The following is a 23,660-nucleotide window of genomic DNA, read 5'->3' on the forward strand; positions in this document are numbered from 1 at the left end:
TAGTTAGTATTAAAATAATTATAATTTTATAATTAATAAAATAAGATTTATAAAGATAATCAAATATATTAAGTATTATTACTTCTAATAGACTACTTATAGTAATAAGTATTAAAATTATAAAGATCCTTCCTTAGCCTTTCTAAGATTTATAAGTAGTATAAAAGATAGTAATAAAAATAGATAGCTTATTATAATAGCTTAATCCTAAGAATAAGAATCTAATAGTAGATTAATACTAAATATTAGAATTAACTCCTTATAAGTAGAGGAAGTTCTCTATAGGCTTAGTTAGCCCATCGGCTGACTAAGGACTATAGGTAGCAAGTGTCTAAGTATATTCATGAGGGCCTTATAATAGGTAGCTATATAACTACTAAAGTAATCCTAGTTATTAATATTATATAATATATTTACTTATATTAATAATAGAAGATTATAATTATAGAGAAACTGTTACCCGCACCTCTGGGTCACGTGCAAAAGGTAAACTTGGACCATTAGGCCACTATATCAAACCCTTTAAAGGTGGCTCACCAGAACATCGGCTATATTCAATGTTCACCACTAGTATCGCTATAAAATGTTCCTAACAGAAACCTTTAAAGGCATCTTATATATATAACCTTGTAGAATTACTAGTCCTTCTAGTTCTCTAGTAATTTATTTCTAAATTAGCATACTAATCACCTCTCCTTCCTCTTTCGTATATTTATTATATCCTGACATCCTAGTCGTTGCTAGGCAACCGCTGCGAGTAAAGACCGACATCGATCCGACCTCGCCGCTTACACTATTAGCTGACAGCATCCCGTGTCTTAGCGCGGCTCTCTGACATAGAGAAATCTAATAAATATTTATTATAATAGTTTAATGAAAAATTTAGCAGTATTTTAACAGTAACATAGTGGCCAACTTGCTATACCAAGAAATTTGGTATGTCTGAATTTGGTATAGCCAGGCCTTACTCTACGCGCAAAAAGCAGTGGCCAGGGGTACCCAAGGATCCAGGACGCACGAGACGCACGCATGGGACCAGACCCCACTTACCCCGCCACTGGCAGAAGGTCAAAATTTTTGAACAATCTACAACAGACATCAGACAGACAGATTCAGTCATAATTTCTCAATTCGGTGGTTTACTCCACTAAAAACGACAGTATATATCTACCTCCTCCGGAATTTGAGCGGAACTGGCCAACAAACATCTCATCTCCATTTCACCGCGAGTTTCATACATCTCTGGCACCATGGTCTTGGAAGCAATCAGGTACAACGATGGCAAGCTGTCCATCATTGATCAATTGCAGCTTCCATTCGTTGAAAAGTACTTTGAGATAAGAACGAGCGAGGAGGGATGGCAGGCCATAAAGAAGATGCAAGTTCGAGGGGCACCTGCCATTGCCATTGTTGCAGCTCTCTCACTGGCATCAGAACTCCAAGGACTTCTCACAGAGAACAAATTACCCCCCAGGGCAGAAGAGGTTGAAGCATTCATCATTGAGCGGTTGGCGTATCTCGTGAGCAGTCGACCCACGGCCGTAAATCTTAGCGATGCAGCCCGCAAGCTCGAGGCAATTGTGTCCAAAAAATCGAAAACACCCGAGTCAACCCCGCAAGAAGTTGCGGGTGCTCTCATCCAAGCCGCGGAGGCAATGTTGGAAAAAGACGTCGAAGATAACACAAGGATTGGCGATAATGGTGCCAAGTGGATAGTGGCAAATGCTCTGTCATCACAAGGTCAAGGCGCTACCGTTTTGACGCACTGCAATACGGGGTAAGTCTACTACAGACTCCTTTCGGCGGACAGATTGACTGACTTTGGCGGTAATACAGCTCACTCGCGACCGCGGGCTACGGTACAGCATTAGGGGTCATTCGTTCTCTACACTCAAGTCATGTTTTGAAGCACGCTTACTGCACTGAAACGAGACCATACAACCAAGGATCACGCCTAACGGCGTTTGAGCTTGTTCATGACAATATCCCTGCCACTCTAATTACGGATTCGATGGCGGCGGCGTTGCTCGCTAGAAACGAGGGTCGTGTGAATGCGATCGTCGTAGGCGCTGATAGGGTGGCTGCGAATGGGGATACCGCAAACAAAATCGGTACATACGGCCTCGCAGTGCTTGCTAAATATCATCGAGTGAAATTCCTTGTAGCGGCACCTCTCACGACGATAGACCTAGCAACAAACTCCGGAGACAACATCGTCATTGAAGAGCGACCGGCTTCTGAAGTAACAAGGATCAAAGGGTCACAGGAAGATGATGCTACTGGCGATTCGAGACTGGGCACGGTTCAGATAGCTGCCGATGGAATCAACGTCTGGAACCCTGCTTTCGATGTTACGCCGGCAGAGCTGATTGATGGCATCATAACAGAAAAAGGCGTTGCGGAAAAGGGGGCGGATGGTCGATTTCATTTGGAAGGGCTTTTCGAGTGAGTGGGGTTTGATGTAGAAGTGCCCGAACGACGTTCCCCAAGCGATTGGGGATCTGGACCAGCGCCATTAATCTGCGATCCATCGAGTATGCTGTTGATCTTGCTTTCGAGATCACCCAGTTGCTTTTCCAGCATAGATGCAGCCTGTTCCCCACTGCAAGACACTGTCAAATCCCTTCTTCGATTTCGCGGGCTTAGATGATGCATACCTGGAAATATCCTTTAGTATCTGTACATGATGGAATCGTTAGTAGCTTTCTTCCAAGGTTCAATGCTGGAAGTCAAAGTATAGTCGACGCGCTCAATAGAGCCCAATTTAGTATATCACTCACTTCTGCAACATCAAGGCCGAATGCCCTGTTATTATTCCCGGTTGACTCTGGCATGACGCAGGGGAGCCTCCTGACTAGTGGACGATGGATGCAAGGCTTTATAAAGTCCAGACTTTCCCAACTTGGCCACTATTTGCGAAACACACGGCAGGTGAAAAGGGCATGAACTTAGGTGTTGATTGAAACTGAAACTTGAGATCAGATGGATTTGTGTTTAAGGCACGCCGCTCGACTTGACTCCGTACTAGGGCAATACGGAGTAGTAGGTAAGCCTCCGCAATGGGGATCGCGTCGCTCCAGTGCGCCCCACCAGCGAGCCCTTGGTCGTCTGTACTCCGGAGTACAACCCTACACATACTACTTTCGTATACGTAACTACCTCATAGTTCTAAAAGCGGCTTCCGTGGATTGCTTAGGTTATGGCCACCAGGCCATCATTGATGTGGAGCAAAACCCTGCTCAAGCCAACCTAGCTGTCGGACCGGTTTCTGCTATCCGAGCAAAGAGGAGCAGCTAAAGAGACGCCAACATGGTCGTCTCACCTTCGTCTCATCTTCGTGTCATATGATCACGGCTGTCTAATTCCCATCGCTCCCCAATCATCAGTAAGTAGGCCGATAATAAAAGGAATTGATCATACCTTCTCGCAGCAAGGGCGGGCACTTTACCCCGCATACAGCCCGAAGCTATGAGGTCATGAGCCTGTTACCTAAGACCTTCTCAGACAAAGAGACACCTGCTGGGGTTCAATGTCAAGTAATCAAGTCTGCGAGTTAAGCTGGCTATCACTGTCCTCTTTTCACTCAATCCAAACGGAGAGCTGTCACGCATATTCTCTTAGTCAACTGGTATGAGTTCTTTTCTCTTATACTACTCAGTATCCACCCCGCAAGGACCAGAGGGCAGAGGATAGAAGAACAGAGAGGCATTAAGCACGCGCGAGTGACTTTATGAACAAGCAACAAGCTGCATTTCCGAGTTACCTTAATAAGCTGTCGCTCGGATTCTTCCTTTTCCACTTATAGCACGCAAAGTTTGCGTTGCTGTGCCACTAGACATTTGATACCGAACCATTAAAGGAAGCGCAGTAATCATATGACCTCCCTCGAAGCCGAACATCTATACCAGTCATTCATCTCCTCTTCCTTGTCTCTCCACATCCTCACTGAGCTCGATCTTCTTGACACATTCTGCTTCACAGCTGATGAGCCTATCCAGGAGTCAAGCAGAGTACTCTTTCTACGCAACCAACTACACACAGAGCGACTCACTTGATTAGTCCAAAGAGTGCGTACTGCGGTTGATAGTCCTTTTTATGATCCCGTATTTCTGCCATAACTTAAAGACACTGTTCAACTTCAGGCAGTTTACACTCCTTTACGTCAATCGATACTGCATTGAGTGGCATTGATTGTTTCTTGTATCGCTGACCGGCTCGCAGTGACACGCTCACACAAAGTCAATGATCGTGACCACTCTACCCCGAGCGGCGTGACCGCTCCCAGCGAGAATATACCTCGTTATTTTGCGAAGTCTGGCCCTGTCGATGCTGATCCTCGAAAGACCAAGAAGAATGGGGGAGGTAAAGGAAACTGGTGGGCTTCCCATTCACTGTTCCCGCCATCAGCCTATTTGAGTTCCATGTCGCGGTCACCCAATAGACTTTCGGTTCCTACGCTGCGAGATCTGGCTAACCTTCTCTTTTCAGGGGACGATCCGGCGAGGAAGTCCAAGATTATGCATACACTTTCATGAATACCCGGCGCCACTCGAATAGCAGTCTTCAGGGAATCTCGGGGTTCAAGACCAAATTTGAGACTGTCGAGCCTGAACCAGTCTTTGAAGAAGATCTGCATGGCCCAGTGACCGAGACTAGCATTGATGGGGAACCAGTGATCAAAGTCGATAGTGCTAGTAGCGGGGTGAGCGGCGAGATTGACAAATCTGGTGACAGGAACGTGGCTGCGGAGTAGATGGATGGATTTGCTATGATGCGTGCATGTTTCGACGTGAACAGGACTGGCATCCATCATCAGAATAATATCGCTGGCTGAAGTTATTGAACACCCTTCGTCGCGCAGTTGCATACACAGTGAGATAGGTGTCTCTTCAGACCCTCGTGCTAAGTGATTTTCCATGTCAAAGAGTAGATGTCGACTGAATGCGAAATGTTTATTTACGATGTCGGAGTTTCGAATTGAGTCAGCTTCTTGATGTAGCGGATGCATGTACAGTATCCCGAGTCGAGATAGAGCGGTACGAGTATGGATTGAATTACTCTAAGATAGTTGCACTAATTCCGTCCCCTCTCTAAAGCCAGCTAAGCCGCTCTTTCCGAAACGAGCTTCCTGTCTCATTGGAGAAATCTTCTTTGAGTTCCGCATCGCTGACGGGCTGTGGAAGAGCTTCGGAGCTGATCGAATTTGTCGTTACTTTCTCCGCCGACGCAAGGAGGTTTTTGAACCAGAATCCAAGCCCCCCCTTCTCGATATACCTGTTGAGAATGGAATTCTCATGTTCAAGATCCTGAGTGATCCGAGCTCGCTGCTCTGGACGAAAACGGGATGCTAAAAGGGCGGCGTCGGAGTCGTTCAGTAGCACCTCCTCTGGAGAAGTCGGAAGATAAAGCGGAGCAATATGACTATCCTCAGTTTGCCCTGCCATGGGATTAGTCTTTGGTACGATGAAGCCTCCTTATGCGGGAAACCTACTGTCTTTGAGGCAGAGAACAAGGGTACGGAACAGTGATGTCGTGTAGAAGAGCGTTTCAGAGTCGCTACCCATCTGCTCAACTGCCTTGCCTGTAGCATCCCAGTTATCACCAATTACGCACCTCCGCCACACGAGTTTTTGGAGAGCAAGGCTATAATTCGGATCGCCTTTAGCGTAGAGACCAAGTCGAACAACACGCAGGGCGAGATAAAATTCCCTTCCAGAGAAATCATTCTGGCCAGAGTCTGAGTCCTGACCGAGGTCCATTAGTGTCAATAGATCGACGAGTTGGTCGAGGCTCATCACTCTTCGAGACACCACCCCAGCCAAAGCCTCCCCAAGTAACTCATGTAATGACGGCCGGTCTTCAGCAATCGAGATCGCGAAATGGTCAATTGCTAGGTCGATTTCGGCCTTTTCATCGATGGCGCCTTGCAATATAGGCGAGATATGTGCGTATATTACTTCTTGAACAGCACCCATCTCAGCAAGGTCCTCAAGGCGTTTGACATTGTCCTGCACGGGCTGGGATTTCGAAGCACCCTGCTTCTCCCACGTTGCTAAGTTGGCGAGCTTTGCCAAAGAAAGTTCGACTCGGTGACTCCAGATATCTTGCTCTTGTTCAAGTGCTAGGTTCTCCAATGCCTTAGCAGCGGATTCGTAGTTGGCGTCGCCGACTACATCATTTATCCAACTAAGCTTTGAATAAGCGGGATTCTTGTGCAAGAACCGAGTGACGAAGGGCTGGAATTTTGCCATCGAAAACAGGATCCCTGATTGACCCATTGAAATCTGCCGAGTAAAGAAGGCGTCAGCCCATGCGTCGCCAAACTTCTCGAAATATTGCGTTATTTTCATTTCGAGTTCCGTAGACGCCGTCTGACTGCTACTAGAAGAGTCTTCAGAGACGTCTTGAGCGAACATAACGCCCTTTCTTTGGTCTTGAAGTTCAATAATGAGCTCTACTAGAGCAGTCATATCTCTGAAACCCTCGGCAATGTTTATAGCGTCATCCAATTGTCCGATGCCCGCTAATTTGAACAGATGCCACCTTCGCTGCTTAGTGTGTGACTGCTTGATGGCGATAGCTTCGTCAACCAGCTTCTGATCTTCTTGGGCCGAAAGCCATCGTGTGCGTTCCAGGTGCATTTGGCCTAGAACCCGGAGATGCCGAGCGCTGTTCCGCGCGACCTTCCTAATAAGTTGCGGGTCAGATGTATCGGTGCCTGTTGACGCCTGTATCCACGCCCTACAGCTCTCGAGCTCCACCTCCAACAAGTGTCCTGTTTCAGAATAACTGATGCTGTACGAGGTCCAGAATTCTGGGAGGTCTTCATAACCGGTTATCAAGACCCCGTCTTCCAAGTAACCGTCTCCTATCCCAAACCTGCTTGCATGTTCATCTCGGTATTTGAATGCTGTCTCCAACACCGCCAAAGAGAGCTCACTTGCCTCTAGTATGTGTTCCGACATTCGGCGCAGTTGTTTTGAGGCGTTGCCTTTTTGAGGTTTTATCGCGTGGAAAATCCAGGGTACGATGTGCTCCATTCGATAGGTGTCGTATAGAAACCAATGGCGTACTGGATCACTCAACTCACCCCCTTGCTCGGGCTTCGTTTTGAACTTATCGCTCATTGATGACAGAACATGGGCAAGGAACGTCGGCCCACTGGGTTTGGATTTTCTGGCGCTCTCTTCCAATTTCCAGATTGCCCTTTGGGCCGCAATTTTCTCTGCGCTCCATAATAATTCCCACCAGATGCGACGGTCAAGAATTTTATTCTGTTCCAGCAAGAGGCGGCAAAGATCATCCAGGGCCTTTGCGCGCAGTTTCAGATTCTGATCAACAGAGATGGCTGTGGTTGGGATGAATTTTGAGGAGGACTGGAGTAATCCTCGGCAGATTTCCAGAGTGGCTTCCTCAATCTCCTTGATAGGGAAGTTCAGATCGCCTTTACTTGACAGATTGAGCGGGTTCCCTAGCAGAGTACCGTAGAAGACCGCTTGTTCAAGCTTGTGCTGAGCAGTGATCTGTGCATTTTCCGAACAGCTTGCAGCTTCCTGCCGAGGAAGAGCTGAAATGCGGATGACACCAAAGTCTCGAATCATGACCAAACAGGCAGGAAACGAAACACCGTCACCTTCATCTTCGAATCCAGTACCTAAGATCTCGTACTCCTTTCCAGAACGAAAGTTGATTGAATCATGAAAGGACTGGGGTTGCCCATTGTCAATGAGTAGTTGCGAACTGGGTGATGCTCCGACGCCCACCAATGATAGCAATATGACCGATTGACCTAGCACGATGAACGCTGTTTCACCAGGCCGTGGAATAAATAGACGAGGTCGCAAATCTTCTATGCCCGTGGGTATTGTATGCGGGCTGATAGGGTTGGTGGATGAGACGCAAATGCTTTCCGAGAGACTCAGCTGGACAACAAATATGCCACGAAGATTTGACCCCGAGAATAGGCCCACCAAGACTGCAACTTGCCACGATTGCCCGCTGTCTCTCTGCTGATCATCGAGATTTTGCTTGTGAGTAGAAAACGCGAGATCCCAGACTTTTACATCACAATCATCATTCAGGTCCAGGCTGTGTACTGTGAGAGACCTACGCAGGTCCTCTTTGATGTCGAATTGCCTTTTCAAGATACTGCCGTTGTTCCAGTGTGTGTCCCATATCTCCACCAAACCAGCCGAGGTCGCAATTATGATATCTCGTTGTCCACGTTGGCAGGACTCGCCCGCACGCACTGCGGCGACTTTCTTTCTCCAGAACCCACCCCCAAGCACGTTTTTAATACCGCCAAAGAACCCGATGCCGCCACTGTTGGATGAATTCCTCAAAAAGTTCACAGTCACAGCTGGTTTACCTTGGGAGTCTCTCAAAGTCACATGCGCCACTCGTCCGGATGAGAATGTGACCATGACACCGGAAGGCTCTCCATTCACGATATCTGTGGCATATTCACCCGAGAGCAATCCCGAAATATGACCCTGGAGCCCTGTTTGCTTTTGTCTCGGAAGGCCTAGAGATGCGGCGCAAGACAGAGTTTCCCAGTATATGATCCTTCCAGTATGAGGCATTAAGAGCATCAATCCTGGAATAGGGCTAGTTGCAGTAGATAAGATAACCCCAAGAGGTGCTATATCACTGGCATCACTGTACTTTTCAGGTATCGGAAGGCGAAACACGTCGGCTGGCGAGGGTGACGAGGTCAAGACCGAGTATGGCCAAATGATGGCCTCAGAATGCGTAATAACAAGCCCATACCCTTGACATGACGCGAAGTAACATCTGCTAGGCTCTGTTCCAGGGCGTTAATGGCTTACTGCATTCAAGACTATCGCCGAACGTACCTGGCTGAAGGCTACGGATCTGATCTGGAAGGGACGGCAGCTGTGACACTGTATAGAAATCTGTTTTGGACTAGGCACGTAACCGCGTTAGCCGAAGTAATGAGAAAGAGCTGAATACGGAGAAGGGTCCGACGAACTAATACGACGGGGTTGATAGTGTCACCCTTTCGCTTCTCGTGTTTCTTCGTCGTCCTTATCGGGATACTCCTTTGGATATCACCATCGCTCGTAAGTGTAGCGTCTGCATCACCTGGGCCAGTCGGGGTAGGGTGCTCCAACGATCTGTAATCAGGCTCGCGCTCTGTTAGGTCCGCAGTCTTGAAGGTCTCGTTTTGACGAAGAATTGATCGTTGCCTTTTAGCATTTGGTGGCTTTATAGACTCGCCAGAGCTTGTACGCTGGCGTCTTCGCGGGTTTCGCAGGGATGCCGTAGACGTTGCAGCTTTCGGCGCAAACATAGTCGTATCACACGCTAACGAGCTAGACGGATTCAAAAGGTAGATCTCAGATTGATCTCGCACATTGGGGGAGAGCTAGCTTTGACACACAAGGTATGTTCAGGCTGCTTGTTGTCTTGAATTGATCTTCTCGGTCATCCAGTGCCAGACAATGTTGTTGCTTTTACTTGAAGGCGGTCGGTCGCCAAAGTCAAAAATATTCACGAGCCGTAAAATCCGCCAATCATATTCAGCTAACGCTCGGCGGTGAGTGCGATTCATTAGCTTAAGCTCCAAGGTCCGACCTTCATAGTGAGTATTCACAGATTGAAGTTTGAGTACCCAGTAATTGTTAGTATACGAAAAACATAAACTGTGTCTTGGTTCTAAACCTCGTTACCAGCGTCTCGCACTATTAGACGTATCATTTATCATAGTCAAGGTCTAGCGGCGCAGCATAGGAAAATCCTAATTTGCTATCTATATTAGCTAGTTTATGAACAGGCTATATTGGTACTACGTTAGTTGTCGCAGATACATCCTTTGCCCGGAAGCTCAAAAGTTGAGTGACCCCATATCACCGTGGATGATGGATTAAGCACTACCGAGTACTCTCGACTCTGTAGGCCACCAGCACTAAACTGAACTAGTACATAGTGGGCTGTGGAGTTATTCCCCGCGGTTGTGGCATCACATGACCTTTGGCATCCGCAATGTGTTATGCCATCTTCACAAACATCTCTGTCTCGGATTAGAGGGATGTTTTGCCTGCCTGTTGGCGCAGGTTGATACCAAGACTAGCAACTCATAATGCATACTCTTTGCCTCTTTCAATTATCTGTCTACGCCCATTCTCAGGACGCTCATTGCTCTTATCTATGACCTTCAGAGGATGTCTACATATTTAAGGAGAGGTGAGGATACGCCTTTCCTTAAGGTCACCTACCTCAGTAAACTGACCAGGCATAGGTGGTTGCTTTGGGGAAGCTCTGCATCATGGCATTTACAAGGCACCTTCTACTGCGAAAACCCAAACACGATGCGCCGCGAATTCTAATCCCACGAGGCCACTGCGCACTGCCCTCTTCTTTCCTGGTAAGTCATTCCTGTCTGCTCCTTACACTGCCTTACACATGGCTTACCTAAGTCAAGGACATGGAGTACAGAGAGTCGGAATGACGCGCCCGTGGATTGACGGCTTCCCGCACATTGCGAGCAGATTCCTCGACGAGATGGACTCCATTCTGGGATTCAATCTATCACGAATCATCGCCGAAGGCCCGAACTCGGAGTTGAATAAGACCGAGAACTCACAGCCTGCCATAATGGCAACGTCCGTGTTAATCCTCCGCATACTAGAATCGAAATTCGCCTTTGATACAAAGGCACGGGTGGATGTAACGCTTGGGCATAGTTTGGGGGAATTCTCCGCGTTGGTAGCAGGAGGGTATATCCGCTTCAGTGATGCTTTGAAATTGGTTCGGCGCCGAGCTGAAATCATGTCTCAGTGTACAAAACAGGCTGCTAGTGAAAGCGGTGAAGATTATGGAATGATCGCACTGGTGTGCGAACCAGAGCACATGGATGGACTGCTGAATACTATTAACGAATTCTTGAACCCTTCACCATCAGACTTTCACGACGATTCCTCGAATTTCGGCTTGCCGCCAATCCAACAAGTGGTCATCGCAAATATCAACTCCAAAAACCAAATAGTTCTCAGTGGCAGCATTGAGAAAATCAGGACTCTTCTGATCCAACTACGCCAGTTTAGCGGTCATGATCCCCGTGCAGTGAGATTGAAAAGCGAAAGTCCATTTCACAATCCTATAATGGCACCAGCCGCAGATTACATGAGGAGCGCCCTGCGCGAAATTCCCATCACTTTCCCCGCGGATATACCCTGTGTGTCCAATATATCGGGGCGCCCATTTGCTTCAGAAGACAGACTACGGGAATTGCTGTCCCAACAATGTGTTGATACCGTGAAATGGTGGGATAGTATCCGGTATCTAGATCAGGAGCGAGGGGTAAAGCGTTGGATCGGAGTTGGCCCAGGGAAAGTTGGTCGCAATTTGGTCGGGAAAGAGGTAGGTAGGGTAATGGCTAAAGGGGGTGGCGTCTGGGCTATCTGCGATGCTCGGGATGTCGAGGATATTCTTGTGGCTCTGGAAGACACAGAACGTGAGATGGTGCCTGAATGAGCTTGGCCTTGAACCTATTAGTGATACCATGTGCATAGCTTGTTTTAGTAAATATTCTGCTACCGGTCATCATACATCTTTGTTGGTGTTATATTGTATATCACTCAAAGTACTAGTCCAGCAGCCCTTTGCTGGTGGGCAAACTTTTAGTATAAAAACTGTTAACCACCTATACATACCCATGCTACTGATGATGACAGATTTAGATGGTCACGCCGTGTCGTTGTAATATATCACGACGTATGCTCGCTTCGACGCGACACATTAACTAGCAACATAGGGCTTATTGGGGTATAATACATTCGAAAGCTAGGAGCATAACGCTAATTCTACTGCCCTAAGGACGAGAGATGTAGGGACCAGGCAATAGTTAAGAAGATAATACTGGGGTATCCTCGTACATCGCACCTTCGGTGCTCAGTACTCAGGGCGAGAGTCTTATAGACTAGTAGCGCCGGGCGTCCAGGAACTTCCTATTCGGTTGACCTCGGCGATGAACTTCTGGTCCGTAATATGCGATAACTTCGCAGCCTGTAGAGCCCCGTTGGTCATGGTGGCATGGCTATCCGGGGAATAAAAGGGATTTTGCAGAAGCTGTATATAAGCAGTTTGGAGCGCTCGAAAGGCCTGCGGGATGTTAGCAACCCTGGACTTTTCGAACGTGCAGGTCCAGAAGCAGACGGTGAGAAGAATCTGGAAAGTAGTATCAAAGTGCCATGACTCTGGAGAACATACATGTTTTAGATCTGATTCCCTAAAGTTAGGCCGTGTAGCCCCCCGAGCATCGTTGGCATCCTGGTCACCGATAAAGTCAACAACGATGATGAATTTGATACCAGTAGTTGTCAGCCAGCCATAAGATGCTAGCCGCTCATCAACGGCATGGAGTAGCCCAAGATCCTGATCGATAGAGGTCTGCTTCTGGCGTATTTCAAATATATCAAGAGAGGAGTTCAATAGAAACGAGAACTCAATGGTCGCATTCAGATACGGAGGGAAAAGGGACAAATGCAGCGGGTTGTCCTTTGAAGACGTCAGCTCTCAGCTCTGTGTGAGATGCAAGGCATTATCCTACGCTCTTTCCGATAACACCAATACAGGCGATTTTTGGTCCTGACATTGTACAAGAGAGGGTCTCTTCCTTTCATGTACCTCTCTGCAGACAAAACACAGTGTCACGCCCGGACTTGAGATGTTTATTGTACTGATACCAAGAAAGCAAGGCAATAACAGTAGGAAGCTTGGAATCTCTTTATGTACGTGTTAGAGTGTTTTGCGATCTGGCTGATATTACAGAGTAAGATGACTACTGACCAGCCACCGTTCTTGTGCGTGCGGAGCCTTGCCGCCCTAATCAAAAAGCAGCGCTGGTTTAGGTTGAGGGTTCGAGATTGAGCCACTAGTATCCTGCAAGCCCTGAAAATACTGGAACATCTCTTGATGCTTGATTAGCTAACATATATGCATTGTAGGTACCTAAGAAGGTGTTCATCCTCCCTATCAATGATAGGAGTAGCACGTAGCTGGTGTTTGATCACATTAGTGTGCTGCCCAATGAAAGCTCCAGTCTTTGTAATTCCCCAGCCACGCTTCCACAGTCCACAGGTAACTAGCTCGGTTCGGGAGTCCACTATGACCAGTAGCGCAGGAGAATCTTTGGAGCAGGACTAACCTTTTGTCCGTCAATTCGCCTCCAATCAATTAGAGAATCAAGCCCCATGGTCTCCCCAATTCCCTAAAGACCTCGCTTACTTCTGACAGTCCGGACATATACCTAGCGACATTCTCAAGATGCTGTCACTATCGGGGCGTGCTCTCCCGCGCACCCTTCGTGGTATGTATTCGCATTATCGCCATTGGTCACTCCGCTCATCACGTCCGATAGTGCTTCCTGATCAAGCGCTGTGCGCCTCTCGACTTCCCCGAGTCGCTCTTTTGTCGACATCCTCAACCAAAGCTGCGACGGCTCTCGAACAGCGGGGCAATGCTGGACTGACTGCCTCCGGCAAGGCCCGGAGGGAGGTGCCCTTGCCGAGCCAGGAGAAGAAAGAGGGCGCGATGCAATATGTCCTGTGTGTGGTCTTGATGCGATTGTTCTACTGGGAAATTGTTGACTAATGGCATGTTAACAGGACGACACTTGACCAAGTTGCGAACTGGGCTCGCCAGAGTTCTCTATGGCCCATGACCTTTGGACTTGCCTGCTGTGCCGTCGAGATGATGCACCTGTCCACACCCCGGTACGATCAGGATCGTCTCGGTATCATTTTCAGAGCCTCGCCTCGACAATCCGATGTCATGATTGTCGCGGGTACATTGACGAATAAGATGGCACCGGCCCTTCGACAGGTATATGATCAAATGCCCGATCCTCGGTGGGTTATTAGTATGGGAAGCTGCGCCAACGGTGGCGGCTACTACCATTACAGCTACTCTGTTGTCCGCGGCTGCGACCGGATTGTCCCTGTTGATGTTTATGTTCCTGGTTGTATGTTGGTCCCCTCTTTCCACTTGCGCTCGCTTTGCAACTAACGGTTCCATCAAGGCCCGCCTACTTCGGAGGCGCTGATGTATGGAATTTTCCAACTTCAGAAGAAAATGCGGCACACAAGGATAACCCGCATGTGGTACCGGCGTTGATTTTCTTTCTCTCTTTTCCAAAGAATTTTGTCTGGTTAGCATGGGGACTCGTGGTCCAGAGATTGCGATGTGACATTAGATTTCTTTTACCAAGGTTAATGTACAAATTTTGCCCATTGCTATTGCAAAGGCCGTTCATACAATCCGGCGCTGACGTGATTCTGGGCCAATGGTATCTTATATTGGGCCCGAGTAAGCTGTCCGTGATGGTTGCTTCGCGGGGGCAAGACGACGCCGCAGGGTACTTAGCCCTATCCATTGAAGCTTTAAGAAATGACTAGACAACGGAGATACAACGATGCTCCTTTTGGGACGTTGAGAAAATATCTGTACCGTGGATATCCATGATTGAGCAGTCAATATGCGTAGGCGATTATAAGATTATCATCTTGGACCTCGGCGAGGACACTACTACTATTAAGGTTAGCTTTCTCTTTCTGCCACCACTCCGGAAGTGGCTAGCCGAATAATTCTGCTACCTTTTTTTTTCTCTAGTCAAGGCGGTAGACTTGAAATCACCAAGTTTTCAGATGACCGATAAACAGACCTTGTTGATCAGTTGAGCGAGGGCTGCATTGTCATTCTGATCAAAGAGTTTTTCTTTTCCTTGATAGCAATTCGCGACACCCCACGATGCCGCCGAGTAATTCTACTCTGGGTGAAGACCCAGCTTATGTACCTCTCAACTTGGCCCTCTCAACACCCTGGGACTTTCTTCGCCCCAATAAAAAACTGCGAACAGGAATATTGGATACCGCCAAATACTATCTGGACTCACTTGCTGTTTCCGTCAGCGACTCCCAAACTACCCGACAGCGAGACAATAGAAAACGGAAACGATCCGGAGCTGAGGACGACGTTGCAAATGTTCTACAGTTGAAACAGCTATATGTTGATGGATTCAGTTCGGACCAAATCTGGGAGCAAGCTTTACGTATCTTTGATTCAACGGACCAGGAAATCGAGCGCGACTACTCACTATGGGCTCAAAGCATAGATCAGCCTGCCAGCGAGCTGTCGCAAAATTCAATGTCTTTCGATGGTGTATCGCAAGATGAAGACATGGAGGATGACAGCTCTGCCAGCGACTTGGAGGGCAGTCTGGACGGATCTGATCATGACCAGATTGAGGAGGAAGAGTTGAACTCTGAAGCAGAGATCTCCCAGAGCGGCAGCGAGGAAGAGTTATCAAACGAAAGCGACGCCGACGAAAATGCCGGTAACGATGCCACCTATGTCGAGGATCGGTTCGGCTTGAATGATGGGTTTTTCTCTATCGACGATTTCAACAAACAAACCGAGCTTTTCGAAAGACAAGATGCCCGGGGTGACGTGGATGACGAAAGCGATGAGGAGGAAGTTGATTGGCACGCGGATCCTATGGGTGCAGGAGCATCGAGTCTTTCGTCCCAGAAACAGACCGACAAGTTTGACGGCAGCATGAGTGAAAGCGACGAGGAGGACGGCCCGACTTTCGACAACATAGGGGCAGACTCAGAGTCCGATCTAGAGGAAGATGATTCTCCCATCTCTGCTCTTGGGGCGGGTTTCTCCAATACGAGCGATATTATGTATGCCGATTTCTTTGCGCCCCCGCCCCGTAAAGCGTCGAAGAAAAGATCACGTCTACTACCTAAAACACAACCGACGGAGATATCTGAAAATGATATTGATCGTGCAATGGCGGATGTTCGACGGGACCTGTTTGATGATGAAGAATCCGCAGAAGAAAGCGAAGACGAGTCAAGAAAACCAGAATCCTCCCAAACAAGTCGGTCAACGCACGAAAAGCAGCGCTCCCGCATCGCAGACGAAATTCGTCGCCTGGAAGCCGCCAACGTCGCGAAGAAAGAATGGATGTTATCCGGAGAGGCTAGGGCGGTAGAAAGACCCATGAACTCACTCATAGAAGAAGATTTGGATTTTGAAAGGATTGGAAAGCCGGTTCCAGTGGTGACCACAGAGCTGTCGGAAAGTATCGAGGAGCTGGTCAGACGGCGAATTATTGCCAAAGAGTTTGATGAAGTCATACGTCGCCGGCCTGGCTTGCCAGACAGGCAGAGCGCCCAGAAGGCGCGAGTTGAACTCGAGGACGGCAAACCCCAACAGAGTCTTGCAGAGTTATACGAAACAGATCACCTCCGGGCTACAGATGCGAACTACGTCGACCCCAAGAGCCAGAAACTTTTGAAAGAGCATACCGAGATCACCAATCTCTGGCGAGATATCACCTCCCAGTTGGATACACTTTCTAACTGGCACTACAAGCCCAAGGCACCACAAGCAAGCATCAATGTGGTTACTGATGTCGCAACGATCACAATGGAGGATGCGCAGCCCACTGCTAGTGGCGCTGTACGTGCATCGGCGGCGCTCGCACCTCAGGAGATTTACGCTCCTGGCGAGACTGCTAGGACAACCGGCGAGGTTGTAATGAGAAATGGGGTGCCGATCACGAAGGAGGAGATGTCTCGGGAAGACAAGGCCAGGTTGAGAAGGCGGCAGAAGAAGCAAAGCCAAGCCTCTGCTGAGCAGACCAAGCAACGGTCTGGCAAGGCGGCCGAGAAGCAGCAGATTGTGTCGGATCTCAAGAAGGGAGGTGTTAAGGTGATTGGAAAAGGAGGTGAAATGACGGATCTCGATGGGAGCAAGGTTACTGGAAAGGGCGATAGGAGTGGCGCTCATGCCATGAAATTATAGTTCTTCATCTCAGAGCGGTTGAGAGGCCTGAGTACCTCCGCCTCGAGAAGCAATAAATCCATATGCTATATGTATTGATGCCTACGCAGGCCCCGCCGTTCCCACTATTCATATGACACCCCCTTATCTCTAGCATCTAGCAATATTTTTGCTGTTGGTGCCCAATTTTGAACGGATAGCGTAAACAAAGATATTCTCTCGCTTATAGGTTTCCGCATCTGGGTCATCGCTGATTTCGGAGAGTTGGAACGCTTTTTTGGCGATCTTCAAGAATCGTAGATCTGCCCGTCTGCGTTTCTTGAAGCAAAAGTAGCAAACTGAATCGGGACCTAGAAGCTCGTGCAGGGTCGATATTAGAAGAGGGAAGGCGGGTTCAAAGTAGACGCAGTCAGCGGCGAGAATGATGTCTGGGTGCTTTGGAATAATATTCGGAATCGGTTCGCCCCAGTCTAGGACCGCAGCCTGTACGGTAGAAGACAGGCTATTGAGCACGATATTTGCTTCCATAAGAGAGAGCATTGGCGATTGATCTGTGATGTAGATGGGAGATGGGCCGATTTTACACCCAGAAGCAATGGCTAGACCCACGAGCCCACCGCCAGCTCCAAGCTCAACACTGCATTCCACGAGTTAGTAAACAGTTGGATCTCCAGGCCATCAGATGAGGCCATGTTCATCTGTTGTATAGTTCGACAGCAGAAAGGTCAGAGGGAGGTGATAGAAGAACGGACATTGTCTTATCAACGAGCGTTGACTGATGTCGACGAAGGAGATATTTGGCGAGGACCATGCCAGCAGGCCAGAGCTGGCCGCCACATCCTTCCTTCAGGTCCTCCTTGAGCAGCAGAGGCTGTTGTAGAAGCCCGTCAAAAGAAACATGGCTCTGACCTGCTGTTTTGAGTTCTCTTGGTGGCACCAAGGACTCGCTTATATTAAAGGTATCACTGGAGTTGGCCGAACCCGGGCGGCTCGAGTCCGACATAAAGGAAAAGACTCGTGGAAATGCCTTTGTAAGATTTTGGGAAGTCTGAGATGAAAGATGCTGGGTTATTTTTTTTCACGATTTCCAGAAACCTTCCATTGTCCCCTCCAAAACGAAGCACAAATTCAATGCGTGTGCGTTGTTCCTATTGGCTGAACTCCGATAGAGGCTTAGCTTGGGCGGAACCTTCCATTGCAGGCATCGAGCCACCTGCACGGGTCTACGACTACTAGTAGGGGAACAAGTTCAAGGTTCACCATGTTCGCCTTGAGCACCTAATGATGCTAGATAGGACGTCGTGAGAAAGGGTGACGCTTGGGACAGCTGGTACAGCAAGGAAAGGGCCACCACGGCTTGCAATCCAAGTCTTCAGCCACAATGGGCAACAGGTGCGATCGACAGGCCACCTGGGCAGGCAGAGAGTCTGGACTTTTCCTGCAAGTCACCACAGCTTTTCAGGCAATCTGACGTCATACTGGCTTTCCTCCACATCATGAACCCCCAAGCCCACATGGTCAGCCCAGATCATTGGTTTAGAACTAGCTATGCGCTCCCCAGTCCCAAATTACCCCTTCAACTCCTCCTTTGAATCATGACGACGTCACTTACAATCCAAGAACGAGCTGTGATGCAACGATGGGTGTGGTCTTGTATGGCGCTATCCAGCATACGCCGCATTATGTCACTTGAAGCTGGCTGAAGGTTTATTTAAGAAGTACAGTGTCCCAGAAAATACCATCTACAATTGACTATCTCAACGCATCTACACCACCGATCCTATAGCTTGACAACTCACGCAATGGCCACTCTCCACTGTGCGTTGTTCGCACCGTTTGCCCCCCCACCCCCTCCCCAACCAAAACTAATGATGACGATTAGATCTCCCTCCTGTTAAGCCCTCGGCCATCGCGGCCGGCGCCGCCTTCACCCACACTGCTTCTCTGGGAATCCTCGCCCCAGTCTTCGGAGACACATACCACCGCGCTCAGGCCGCGAACTCGAAGGAGGACTTCATCAAGTCTAAGGAGGCCGCCGGCGCTGCGGCGGCCTGGGGTAGCTCTTTGGTTGGAAGCGCTGTGCAGACCTATGGAGTTGCCGCCTTGATCAACGCAACAGGCACCCTCAGCTACAAGGGTGCTGCCTACCTCGGAAGCTTGATCTTTTTTGCCAGTTCCGCCCCTAGTGTATGTCGCCCGCGCGATTACACTCCTAACTTTTTTTGTCTACAAGTACTGACCACTACTGCACAGTTCCTCAGCCAGATCTTTACCGAGAAGAGGCCCCTTGATACGGTTGCCGTCGGCGCTGTCGCAAGGGTGTTTGAAACGGTTGGGTTGAGCTTGTTCCTAACCTGGTGGGGTACTCGCACGAATCCTTTTGACTAAATGGGCTTCTGAACCCGTTTGCCGTCGTTAGGGATATGTCCCCGGGAGCGTATTCCGTCATGTTTCTATTATGTTCATAGCCATTAGTTTGAGACAATAAACAACCATACTCTCAATAACCCTCCTATTGCATCAATTGGCGTATGTGAGATCGAGGCAGAGGAAGTAATATGGCACTTTATCCTGCGGTTACACTTGCCCAGGACGATGATGGGACGAGCTAAACGTCTGCTGTTTTGAAACTTCAAGTACGCACAGATGGCCTCGAGCGGCTGACGACATTGCTGAAAGTCTTAAATGTCAACGTGGTTTTCTCATCGGTGCGGCGCGATATTTCACATCATACTGAGACAGTGGGACTCGTATATATCCTAGAGATACACCGTGAACCAAGATTTGAATCTTTCACCTATCTGGCCACAGCTCCTAGGCTGAGGATGGCGTTTCATGCGACTTGGCTGTGCCCTCGAGCAAGAACGATTTGGTCACCGTTGGAGACGAGGTACAGAAGAGTGAGAAAAATACATTGCCTCTAACAAGGACTGTCTAAGCATTTAAACGAAAGTACGGCAGGGATACCTGGTATACCATTAGCTCAATATACTAGCATAGCAGCAGTTAAATGAAGAGGGCATCATACACATTGGGGTAACCATGATCGCTGTCGATCTGGTACTTTGAGGCCGAGTTCAGGTTAGCAGGCAATGGCGGGAGACCATTGGGGCCTAAAACACCCTTGATACCCGCCTTATCCTTCTCGAACAAGCCAGCCAGACCGCGCTCCTCACCCTCCTGCTTGACAGAAACGAGCTGCTTCTCACCCGCTTCGCCAATTTTCAGAATCTCATCTTTCGGCGCCGCCTGGCTTCCGACGGTGAGAAGGCCAACGGCGTCGGCCTGGTTCACTGTGCTGACTCGGGGGTAGTTTCGGCGGACGTCGCGCTTCCAGTATGGGTTGTCGGCAATATCGCCGGCTGGGAGAGTGACAGGGTCATCGTATGATTGGGGAGGAAGGGAACCGGGCGTTGGAAGACGAAATTGCGAGTTCAATGGGACACCAGTTGAACGCTCGGGATCGATGGCAAGTAGGCGGCGGAGGCGTTCCCATAGGCCTGTGGATTGGACGGAGTATTTCTGGAATCAAACAATGTTAGGAGGATGGGCATTGACTGTCTATGGAAGGTGGATTATACATGGTTGATTGAGACAACAGTCGAGGCCGACTTGGCCGCCTTCACGACGTTGCGGGCCATGGTGCTTCTGAGCGCTCTGTTTGATACACGATCTTAGTGGGGGTCGCTTCAAAGAAATTGATTCCAGTTGTGGCGTGCGGAATTTTACCTTATCCCTGAAGATGGCTAGGAATTAAGAGGGTATTACTGGTCTGTTGTTGAGGAATTGACTGAGGAACAGCGAGCGGCAGTCAAGTGGCGGAAAAACTGATGTTCCACGCTTTTGTACAAATCACGATTGCTCAAATGTTAATCCAGAAGTAGTACATGGCGATGGCTAAACACAACAACAGGAATTACAAGCGGTCAAAAATATGGACTAGGTGTTTACGATTGATAAACTGGGTCTATAATAAGGTTATATCTTGCTCAAGCTGAACAATTGTGACTCGCCATACTTTGTAGACTCGACAGTAAAAAACCGCAAGCTTAGATTCGCGACAAGTGAAACGAACGTTTCTGCATGTCCTTCCGAGCCGCGATCTTTCAAGTGTCGCTGTTCTTGTCCTTACTATCTTTGGACGTCGAGATAACCAATTGCCGCACTGCCTCCACAGTTGCATCAGGACCGCCGGACTGCAGGATCAGGACTTTGCCCGCCTTGTCTATAACGAAAACGCCCCGAATTGTTCCACGAGGTACCTTTTTCAATCCAATTGCCCCAATCAGGGTGAAAGCAGGGTCGCAGAGCAGAGGGTACTGCAGATTTTGCTTCGTCTTGAATGTCGTATTGGCTTTGGGTGAATCCCCGGAAAGGCCGTAAATGGACAGGCCGGTGGAGGTCAGCTTGTCATGGCCATCGCGAAAGAGGCATGCTTGCTTAGTGCCTGAGCGGTATCTGTCAATAACAAAACTCGATGAAAAGGTAGAAAGGGACGCGCATCAAACGGCAAAGCCGATAATGGTGGTAAAGGGCTTAAAACTTCGATAGATTGACTTACAGCCAGGGGTCGAAGCTTTGGGATATGTGAATAGCACGACACCCGATTCGCTCTCGTTAACGAGTGCTTTCAGTGTAGTCTTTGTGCCATCATTGGTCTCGACTTCACCGCCAAATCCATCTAGGCTCACAACATCGCCAACTTTTGGAACGGGTTCAGTAGACGACGGGGTCGCGATTTCCGCTGGTTTGGGTGTTGTTGCAGGAGCTTTGGTCTTGGTGCGCTTTTTGACCTGCACTGGGGGCGGTGGCGGCGCTTTGCGCTTTCTCAATTCAACCATTGCTTCTTCGTTTGATATTATGCGACAAGTACGAGACCGAGCTTGAGTGGTGCGAATTGGCAGTGTCAAAACCAGTACGGGGTACGGAAGACACTGAGTGTTTAGGAGAAGGCGAAGATTGCCTGGGCTCTCCTAAAAAAAGGGCCCGTCCTAAACAGAACGCGGTCTGAAGCACATAAGCGCCTGCGTCCTGGGCCATTTAGTGCCAGTGCTCCTAGGTGAGTGCTTGATGAGGCATAGCGGCTTATCAATCGACAAGGGTAGTCGTTTTGAAAATATGTAGGGGCGCAAGGCTCATTGATGAGGGCGCTAGTGAAGCGTCTGCAGCGATTTCTCAACTCGAATCGTGCAGATATACCGGTCCAAGGCAAATAGATAACCCATATCTTTGAGTAGGCCTGGAGGGCTCTGCTAGAGCCTCTCAGTATTCTGTGGTATGGACCTGTTGAATTGGATCATTAATTCATCATATCATTTGACCTTTCTCGCCTCCTCCATCATCATATTTCATTGTGATGATATGCATGGAGATATCTTACTAATTATACCCGCCTTCCAGTCCGGACCGAAGCTGACTAGTGAGGCGAGAGCTCTCAATTTTCTGCCGGAATATCCCGACCGTCAAGGGTGGAACTGGGAATTTCCCCGGCTCATGCTCTTCTCTGCCACGGAAATGGAGCCCAGGCACTAAATTTTCTCTTCCATTCCATCGCCACATCTCCGCTTTTACAGACGATCCGTCCAAGGGTTTGTCCTACTTATACCTCTTCACAAGGGTTCTATCTCGCTCTTTTCTAGCTTCTATTTGCCGCATTATCAAGAGACTCTTTGTCGCGTTTATTCCTCACGAGAAGCTTGGGAAACGGTCCTTCGGAAGTTGCACTTTTACCGGAACAAAACTGTCACGAGCCTACTATCGCCGCACATACATTTTGACGGGGTCATCAACAAAGAGTTACTACCGCGGTAGAACCCACATCTCACTTTCTGGCCATGAAGGTCTTCTCGTCAAATTGTACCTTTGACTACTCATGGGAGGAGGTCTCAACGGCGAACTGGCGGAAGTACTGTCCATGGAATGATAAATCACCACATGTCGTGGGGGTAGATACCCTATCGCGAAACGTTGATCCCGGGACGGGAATTGTAAGTGCCATCTTAGAGCGAAACTTTCTTGATCAAGTCTTAACGATTATAGCTGCGCACCGAACGACTTATCACGTGCCATCAATCCGCTCCGCAATGGGTTCTGTCGTTGTTTGGAGGTACGGCAACATCTCACGTCTACGAGGTATCTTACGTTGATCCTGTCGCGAAGAAAGTTACAATGTGCTCCACAAATCTCACATGGGCAAATGTTCTGAGTGTCCGCGAAACTGTTATATACCAACGGTCACCATCGATGCCTTCGTCTTCAACCGATTTCCGGCAGGAAGCTCAGATCACTGCTCTTTGCGGTGGCTGGCAGAAGATCAAAAACAAGGTTGAAGAGGCAAGCGTCGAAAGGTTCAAGGAGAATGCCAAACGGGGTAGGGAGGGGTTCGAAGCTGTCCTTGAAATGAGCCGACGAGTCTTCAGCGAACAGCGTGAGCTTGAGACTAGCGCTGCGTGATCCCTCTACTGCAGCTGACAGCGTTGGCCTGCATCATGACACTTGAAGCGTTTGCCTTGCATAAACCGGCGTCGGGTTGAGTTGTTTTCTTAAAGCGTGTGGTTGATTGGCGTTCCTAATGTTCTGTTCTGCATTTCTCTTTTCCTGCTGCCACGATCACCACCCCCCTATTGTTATTTTTACTTATCCGGGTTCACGAGGCACGTTTTCGAAAAAAGTTCCGATATCCTTACTCGATTTTGACCCTTACAGAGCCACAACCAGAGCACGATACACTAGACATATACAGCGTTGCTATTGTACTTGTATAGAGAAACAAAAAAAAATCGACAATCCCTACTGATTTTCCACTGCAATCATGGTGTGTCATCACTGTCTTGAGATTCATTAAT

General features: G+C 48.7%; 11 protein-coding genes across 11 annotated transcripts; 6 read left to right on the forward strand and 5 right to left on the reverse strand.

Annotated features, from left to right (window-relative positions):
• Positions 1-887: 887 nt before the first annotated feature.
• BJX68DRAFT_242167 (S-methyl-5-thioribose-1-phosphate isomerase) lies at positions 888-3,065 on the forward strand. The gene is made up of 2 exons (XM_071040941.1): positions 888-1,777; positions 1,837-3,065. Exons 1-2 carry the CDS (start codon positions 1,251-1,253, stop codon positions 2,447-2,449), a joined length of 1,140 nt encoding a protein of 379 aa, XP_070896590.1. The 5' UTR covers positions 888-1,250; the 3' UTR covers positions 2,450-3,065.
• Positions 3,066-4,948: 1,883 nt separating this feature from the next.
• On the reverse strand, positions 4,949-9,460 carry BJX68DRAFT_134764 (putative nuclear pore complex subunit Nup133). The gene is made up of 4 exons (XM_071036359.1): positions 8,993-9,460; positions 8,856-8,925; positions 5,492-8,803; positions 4,949-5,437 (listed from the first exon to the last, which is right to left on the reverse strand). Exons 1-4 carry the CDS (start codon positions 9,311-9,313, stop codon positions 5,091-5,093), a joined length of 4,050 nt encoding a protein of 1,349 aa, XP_070896591.1. The 5' UTR covers positions 9,314-9,460; the 3' UTR covers positions 4,949-5,090.
• Positions 9,461-10,008: 548 nt separating this feature from the next.
• BJX68DRAFT_134875 (ACP S-malonyltransferase) lies at positions 10,009-11,691 on the forward strand. The gene is made up of 3 exons (XM_071036361.1): positions 10,009-10,206; positions 10,262-10,387; positions 10,445-11,691. Exons 1-3 carry the CDS (start codon positions 10,185-10,187, stop codon positions 11,494-11,496), a joined length of 1,200 nt encoding a protein of 399 aa, XP_070896592.1. The 5' UTR covers positions 10,009-10,184; the 3' UTR covers positions 11,497-11,691.
• Position 11,692: 1 nt separating this feature from the next.
• Positions 11,693-12,786, reverse strand: BJX68DRAFT_134872 (uncharacterized protein). The gene is made up of 3 exons (XM_071036360.1): positions 12,572-12,786; positions 12,232-12,519; positions 11,693-12,123 (listed from the first exon to the last, which is right to left on the reverse strand). The coding sequence occupies exons 1-3, from the start codon at positions 12,614-12,616 to the stop codon at positions 11,935-11,937; spliced, it is 522 nt and encodes a 173-aa protein (XP_070896593.1). The 5' UTR covers positions 12,617-12,786; the 3' UTR covers positions 11,693-11,934.
• A 384-nt stretch (positions 12,787-13,170) lies between these two features.
• On the forward strand, positions 13,171-14,419 carry BJX68DRAFT_242181 (NuoB/complex I 20 kDa subunit family protein). The gene is made up of 4 exons (XM_071040942.1): positions 13,171-13,330; positions 13,382-13,568; positions 13,629-13,984; positions 14,042-14,419. Exons 1-4 carry the CDS (start codon positions 13,288-13,290, stop codon positions 14,134-14,136), a joined length of 681 nt encoding a protein of 226 aa, XP_070896594.1. The 5' UTR covers positions 13,171-13,287; the 3' UTR covers positions 14,137-14,419.
• Positions 14,420-14,644: 225 nt separating this feature from the next.
• On the forward strand, positions 14,645-16,901 carry BJX68DRAFT_134901 (rRNA-processing protein MPP10). The gene has a single exon (XM_071036362.1). It carries the CDS (start codon positions 14,770-14,772, stop codon positions 16,834-16,836), a length of 2,067 nt encoding a protein of 688 aa, XP_070896595.1. The 5' UTR covers positions 14,645-14,769; the 3' UTR covers positions 16,837-16,901.
• A 64-nt stretch (positions 16,902-16,965) lies between these two features.
• BJX68DRAFT_269201 (putative methyltransferase-domain-containing protein) lies at positions 16,966-17,818 on the reverse strand (the record flags this gene model as incomplete). Its single annotated transcript, XM_071046274.1, has 2 exons — positions 16,966-17,452; positions 17,568-17,818. 2 exons carry the CDS (start codon positions 17,816-17,818, stop codon positions 16,966-16,968), a joined length of 738 nt encoding a protein of 245 aa, XP_070896596.1.
• A 251-nt stretch (positions 17,819-18,069) lies between these two features.
• Positions 18,070-19,325, forward strand: BJX68DRAFT_242188 (DUF1761 domain-containing protein). Its single transcript, XM_071040943.1, has 3 exons — positions 18,070-18,633; positions 18,698-19,002; positions 19,069-19,325. The coding sequence occupies exons 1-3, from the start codon at positions 18,618-18,620 to the stop codon at positions 19,201-19,203; spliced, it is 456 nt and encodes a 151-aa protein (XP_070896597.1). The 5' UTR covers positions 18,070-18,617; the 3' UTR covers positions 19,204-19,325.
• BJX68DRAFT_242190 (putative NADH-ubiquinone oxidoreductase 21 kDa subunit) lies at positions 19,326-20,612 on the reverse strand. The gene is made up of 4 exons (XM_071040944.1): positions 20,545-20,612; positions 20,397-20,472; positions 19,844-20,337; positions 19,326-19,782 (listed from the first exon to the last, which is right to left on the reverse strand). Exons 2-4 carry the CDS (start codon positions 20,454-20,456, stop codon positions 19,758-19,760), a joined length of 579 nt encoding a protein of 192 aa, XP_070896598.1. The 5' UTR covers positions 20,457-20,472; positions 20,545-20,612; the 3' UTR covers positions 19,326-19,757.
• Positions 20,613-20,651: 39 nt separating this feature from the next.
• Positions 20,652-22,283, reverse strand: BJX68DRAFT_242192 (thioredoxin peroxidase DOT5). The gene is made up of 2 exons (XM_071040945.1): positions 21,377-22,283; positions 20,652-21,262 (listed from the first exon to the last, which is right to left on the reverse strand). Exons 1-2 carry the CDS (start codon positions 21,654-21,656, stop codon positions 20,922-20,924), a joined length of 621 nt encoding a protein of 206 aa, XP_070896599.1. The 5' UTR covers positions 21,657-22,283; the 3' UTR covers positions 20,652-20,921.
• On the forward strand, positions 22,261-23,623 carry BJX68DRAFT_242193 (putative mitochondrial protein sorting (Msf1)). Its single transcript, XM_071040946.1, has 2 exons — positions 22,261-22,802; positions 22,855-23,623. Exons 1-2 carry the CDS (start codon positions 22,650-22,652, stop codon positions 23,266-23,268), a joined length of 567 nt encoding a protein of 188 aa, XP_070896600.1. The 5' UTR covers positions 22,261-22,649; the 3' UTR covers positions 23,269-23,623.
• The last annotated feature ends 37 nt before the right edge of the window (positions 23,624-23,660 follow it).

Source organism: Aspergillus pseudodeflectus, assembly GCF_044049435.1.
Source record: "Aspergillus pseudodeflectus strain CBS 756.74 chromosome Unknown BJX68scaffold_37, whole genome shotgun sequence".
Classification (NCBI taxonomy): Eukaryota; Fungi; Ascomycota; class Eurotiomycetes; order Eurotiales; family Aspergillaceae; genus Aspergillus; species Aspergillus pseudodeflectus.

Excerpts from the sequence above, each read along its gene's own strand:
- BJX68DRAFT_242167 (XM_071040941.1), top strand. The coding sequence starts at position 1,251 with ATGGTCTTGGAAGCAATCAGGTACAACGATGGCAAGCTGTCCATCATT. Across the intron at positions 1,778-1,836 it reads TTGACGCACTGCAATACGGG|CTCACTCGCGACCGCGGGCT; the intron begins GTAAGTCTACTA and ends GCGGTAATACAG.
- BJX68DRAFT_134764 (XM_071036359.1), bottom strand. The coding sequence starts at position 9,313 with ATGTTTGCGCCGAAAGCTGCAACGTCTACGGCATCCCTGCGAAACCCG. Across the intron at positions 8,804-8,855 it reads GATCCGTAGCCTTCAGCCAG|AGCCTAGCAGATGTTACTTC; the intron begins GTACGTTCGGCG and ends GCCCTGGAACAG. Across the intron at positions 5,438-5,491 it reads TGTTCTCTGCCTCAAAGACA|GGCAAACTGAGGATAGTCAT; the intron begins GTAGGTTTCCCG and ends ATCCCATGGCAG.
- BJX68DRAFT_134875 (XM_071036361.1), top strand. The coding sequence starts at position 10,185 with ATGTCTACATATTTAAGGAGAG. Across the intron at positions 10,207-10,261 it reads GTCTACATATTTAAGGAGAG|GTGGTTGCTTTGGGGAAGCT; the intron begins GTGAGGATACGC and ends GACCAGGCATAG. Across the intron at positions 10,388-10,444 it reads CACTGCCCTCTTCTTTCCTG|GACATGGAGTACAGAGAGTC; the intron begins GTAAGTCATTCC and ends ACCTAAGTCAAG.
- BJX68DRAFT_134872 (XM_071036360.1), bottom strand. The coding sequence starts at position 12,616 with ATGTCAGGACCAAAAATCGCCTGTATTGGTGTTATCGGAAAGAGC. Across the intron at positions 12,520-12,571 it reads TTGGTGTTATCGGAAAGAGC|GACAACCCGCTGCATTTGTC; the intron begins GTAGGATAATGC and ends ACGTCTTCAAAG. Across the intron at positions 12,124-12,231 it reads GGGAATCAGATCTAAAACAT|GCCTTTCGAGCGCTCCAAAC; the intron begins GTATGTTCTCCA and ends AACATCCCGCAG.
- BJX68DRAFT_242181 (XM_071040942.1), top strand. The coding sequence starts at position 13,288 with ATGCTGTCACTATCGGGGCGTGCTCTCCCGCGCACCCTTCGTG. Across the intron at positions 13,569-13,628 it reads GGCGCGATGCAATATGTCCT|GACGACACTTGACCAAGTTG; the intron begins GTGTGTGGTCTT and ends GCATGTTAACAG. Across the intron at positions 13,985-14,041 it reads TGATGTTTATGTTCCTGGTT|GCCCGCCTACTTCGGAGGCG; the intron begins GTATGTTGGTCC and ends GGTTCCATCAAG.
- BJX68DRAFT_134901 (XM_071036362.1), top strand. The coding sequence starts at position 14,770 with ATGCCGCCGAGTAATTCTACTCTGGGTGAAGACCCAGCTTATGTACCT.
- BJX68DRAFT_242188 (XM_071040943.1), top strand. Across the intron at positions 19,003-19,068 it reads TTGCCAGTTCCGCCCCTAGT|TTCCTCAGCCAGATCTTTAC; the intron begins GTATGTCGCCCG and ends ACTACTGCACAG.
- BJX68DRAFT_242190 (XM_071040944.1), bottom strand. The coding sequence starts at position 20,456 with ATGGCCCGCAACGTCGTGAAGGCGGCCAAGTCGGCCTCGACTGTTGTC. Across the intron at positions 20,338-20,396 it reads CTGTTGTCTCAATCAACCAT|AAATACTCCGTCCAATCCAC; the intron begins GTATAATCCACC and ends GTTTGATTCCAG. Across the intron at positions 19,783-19,843 it reads GATCATGGTTACCCCAATGT|GTATCCCTGCCGTACTTTCG; the intron begins GTATGATGCCCT and ends ATGGTATACCAG.
- BJX68DRAFT_242192 (XM_071040945.1), bottom strand. The coding sequence starts at position 21,656 with ATGGTTGAATTGAGAAAGCGCAAAGCGCCGCCACCGCCCCCAGTGCAG. Across the intron at positions 21,263-21,376 it reads CAAAGCTTCGACCCCTGGCT|GCACTAAGCAAGCATGCCTC; the intron begins GTAAGTCAATCT and ends GATACCGCTCAG.
- BJX68DRAFT_242193 (XM_071040946.1), top strand. The coding sequence starts at position 22,650 with ATGAAGGTCTTCTCGTCAAATTGTACCTTTGACTACTCATGGGAGGAG. Across the intron at positions 22,803-22,854 it reads TTGATCCCGGGACGGGAATT|CTGCGCACCGAACGACTTAT; the intron begins GTAAGTGCCATC and ends TAACGATTATAG.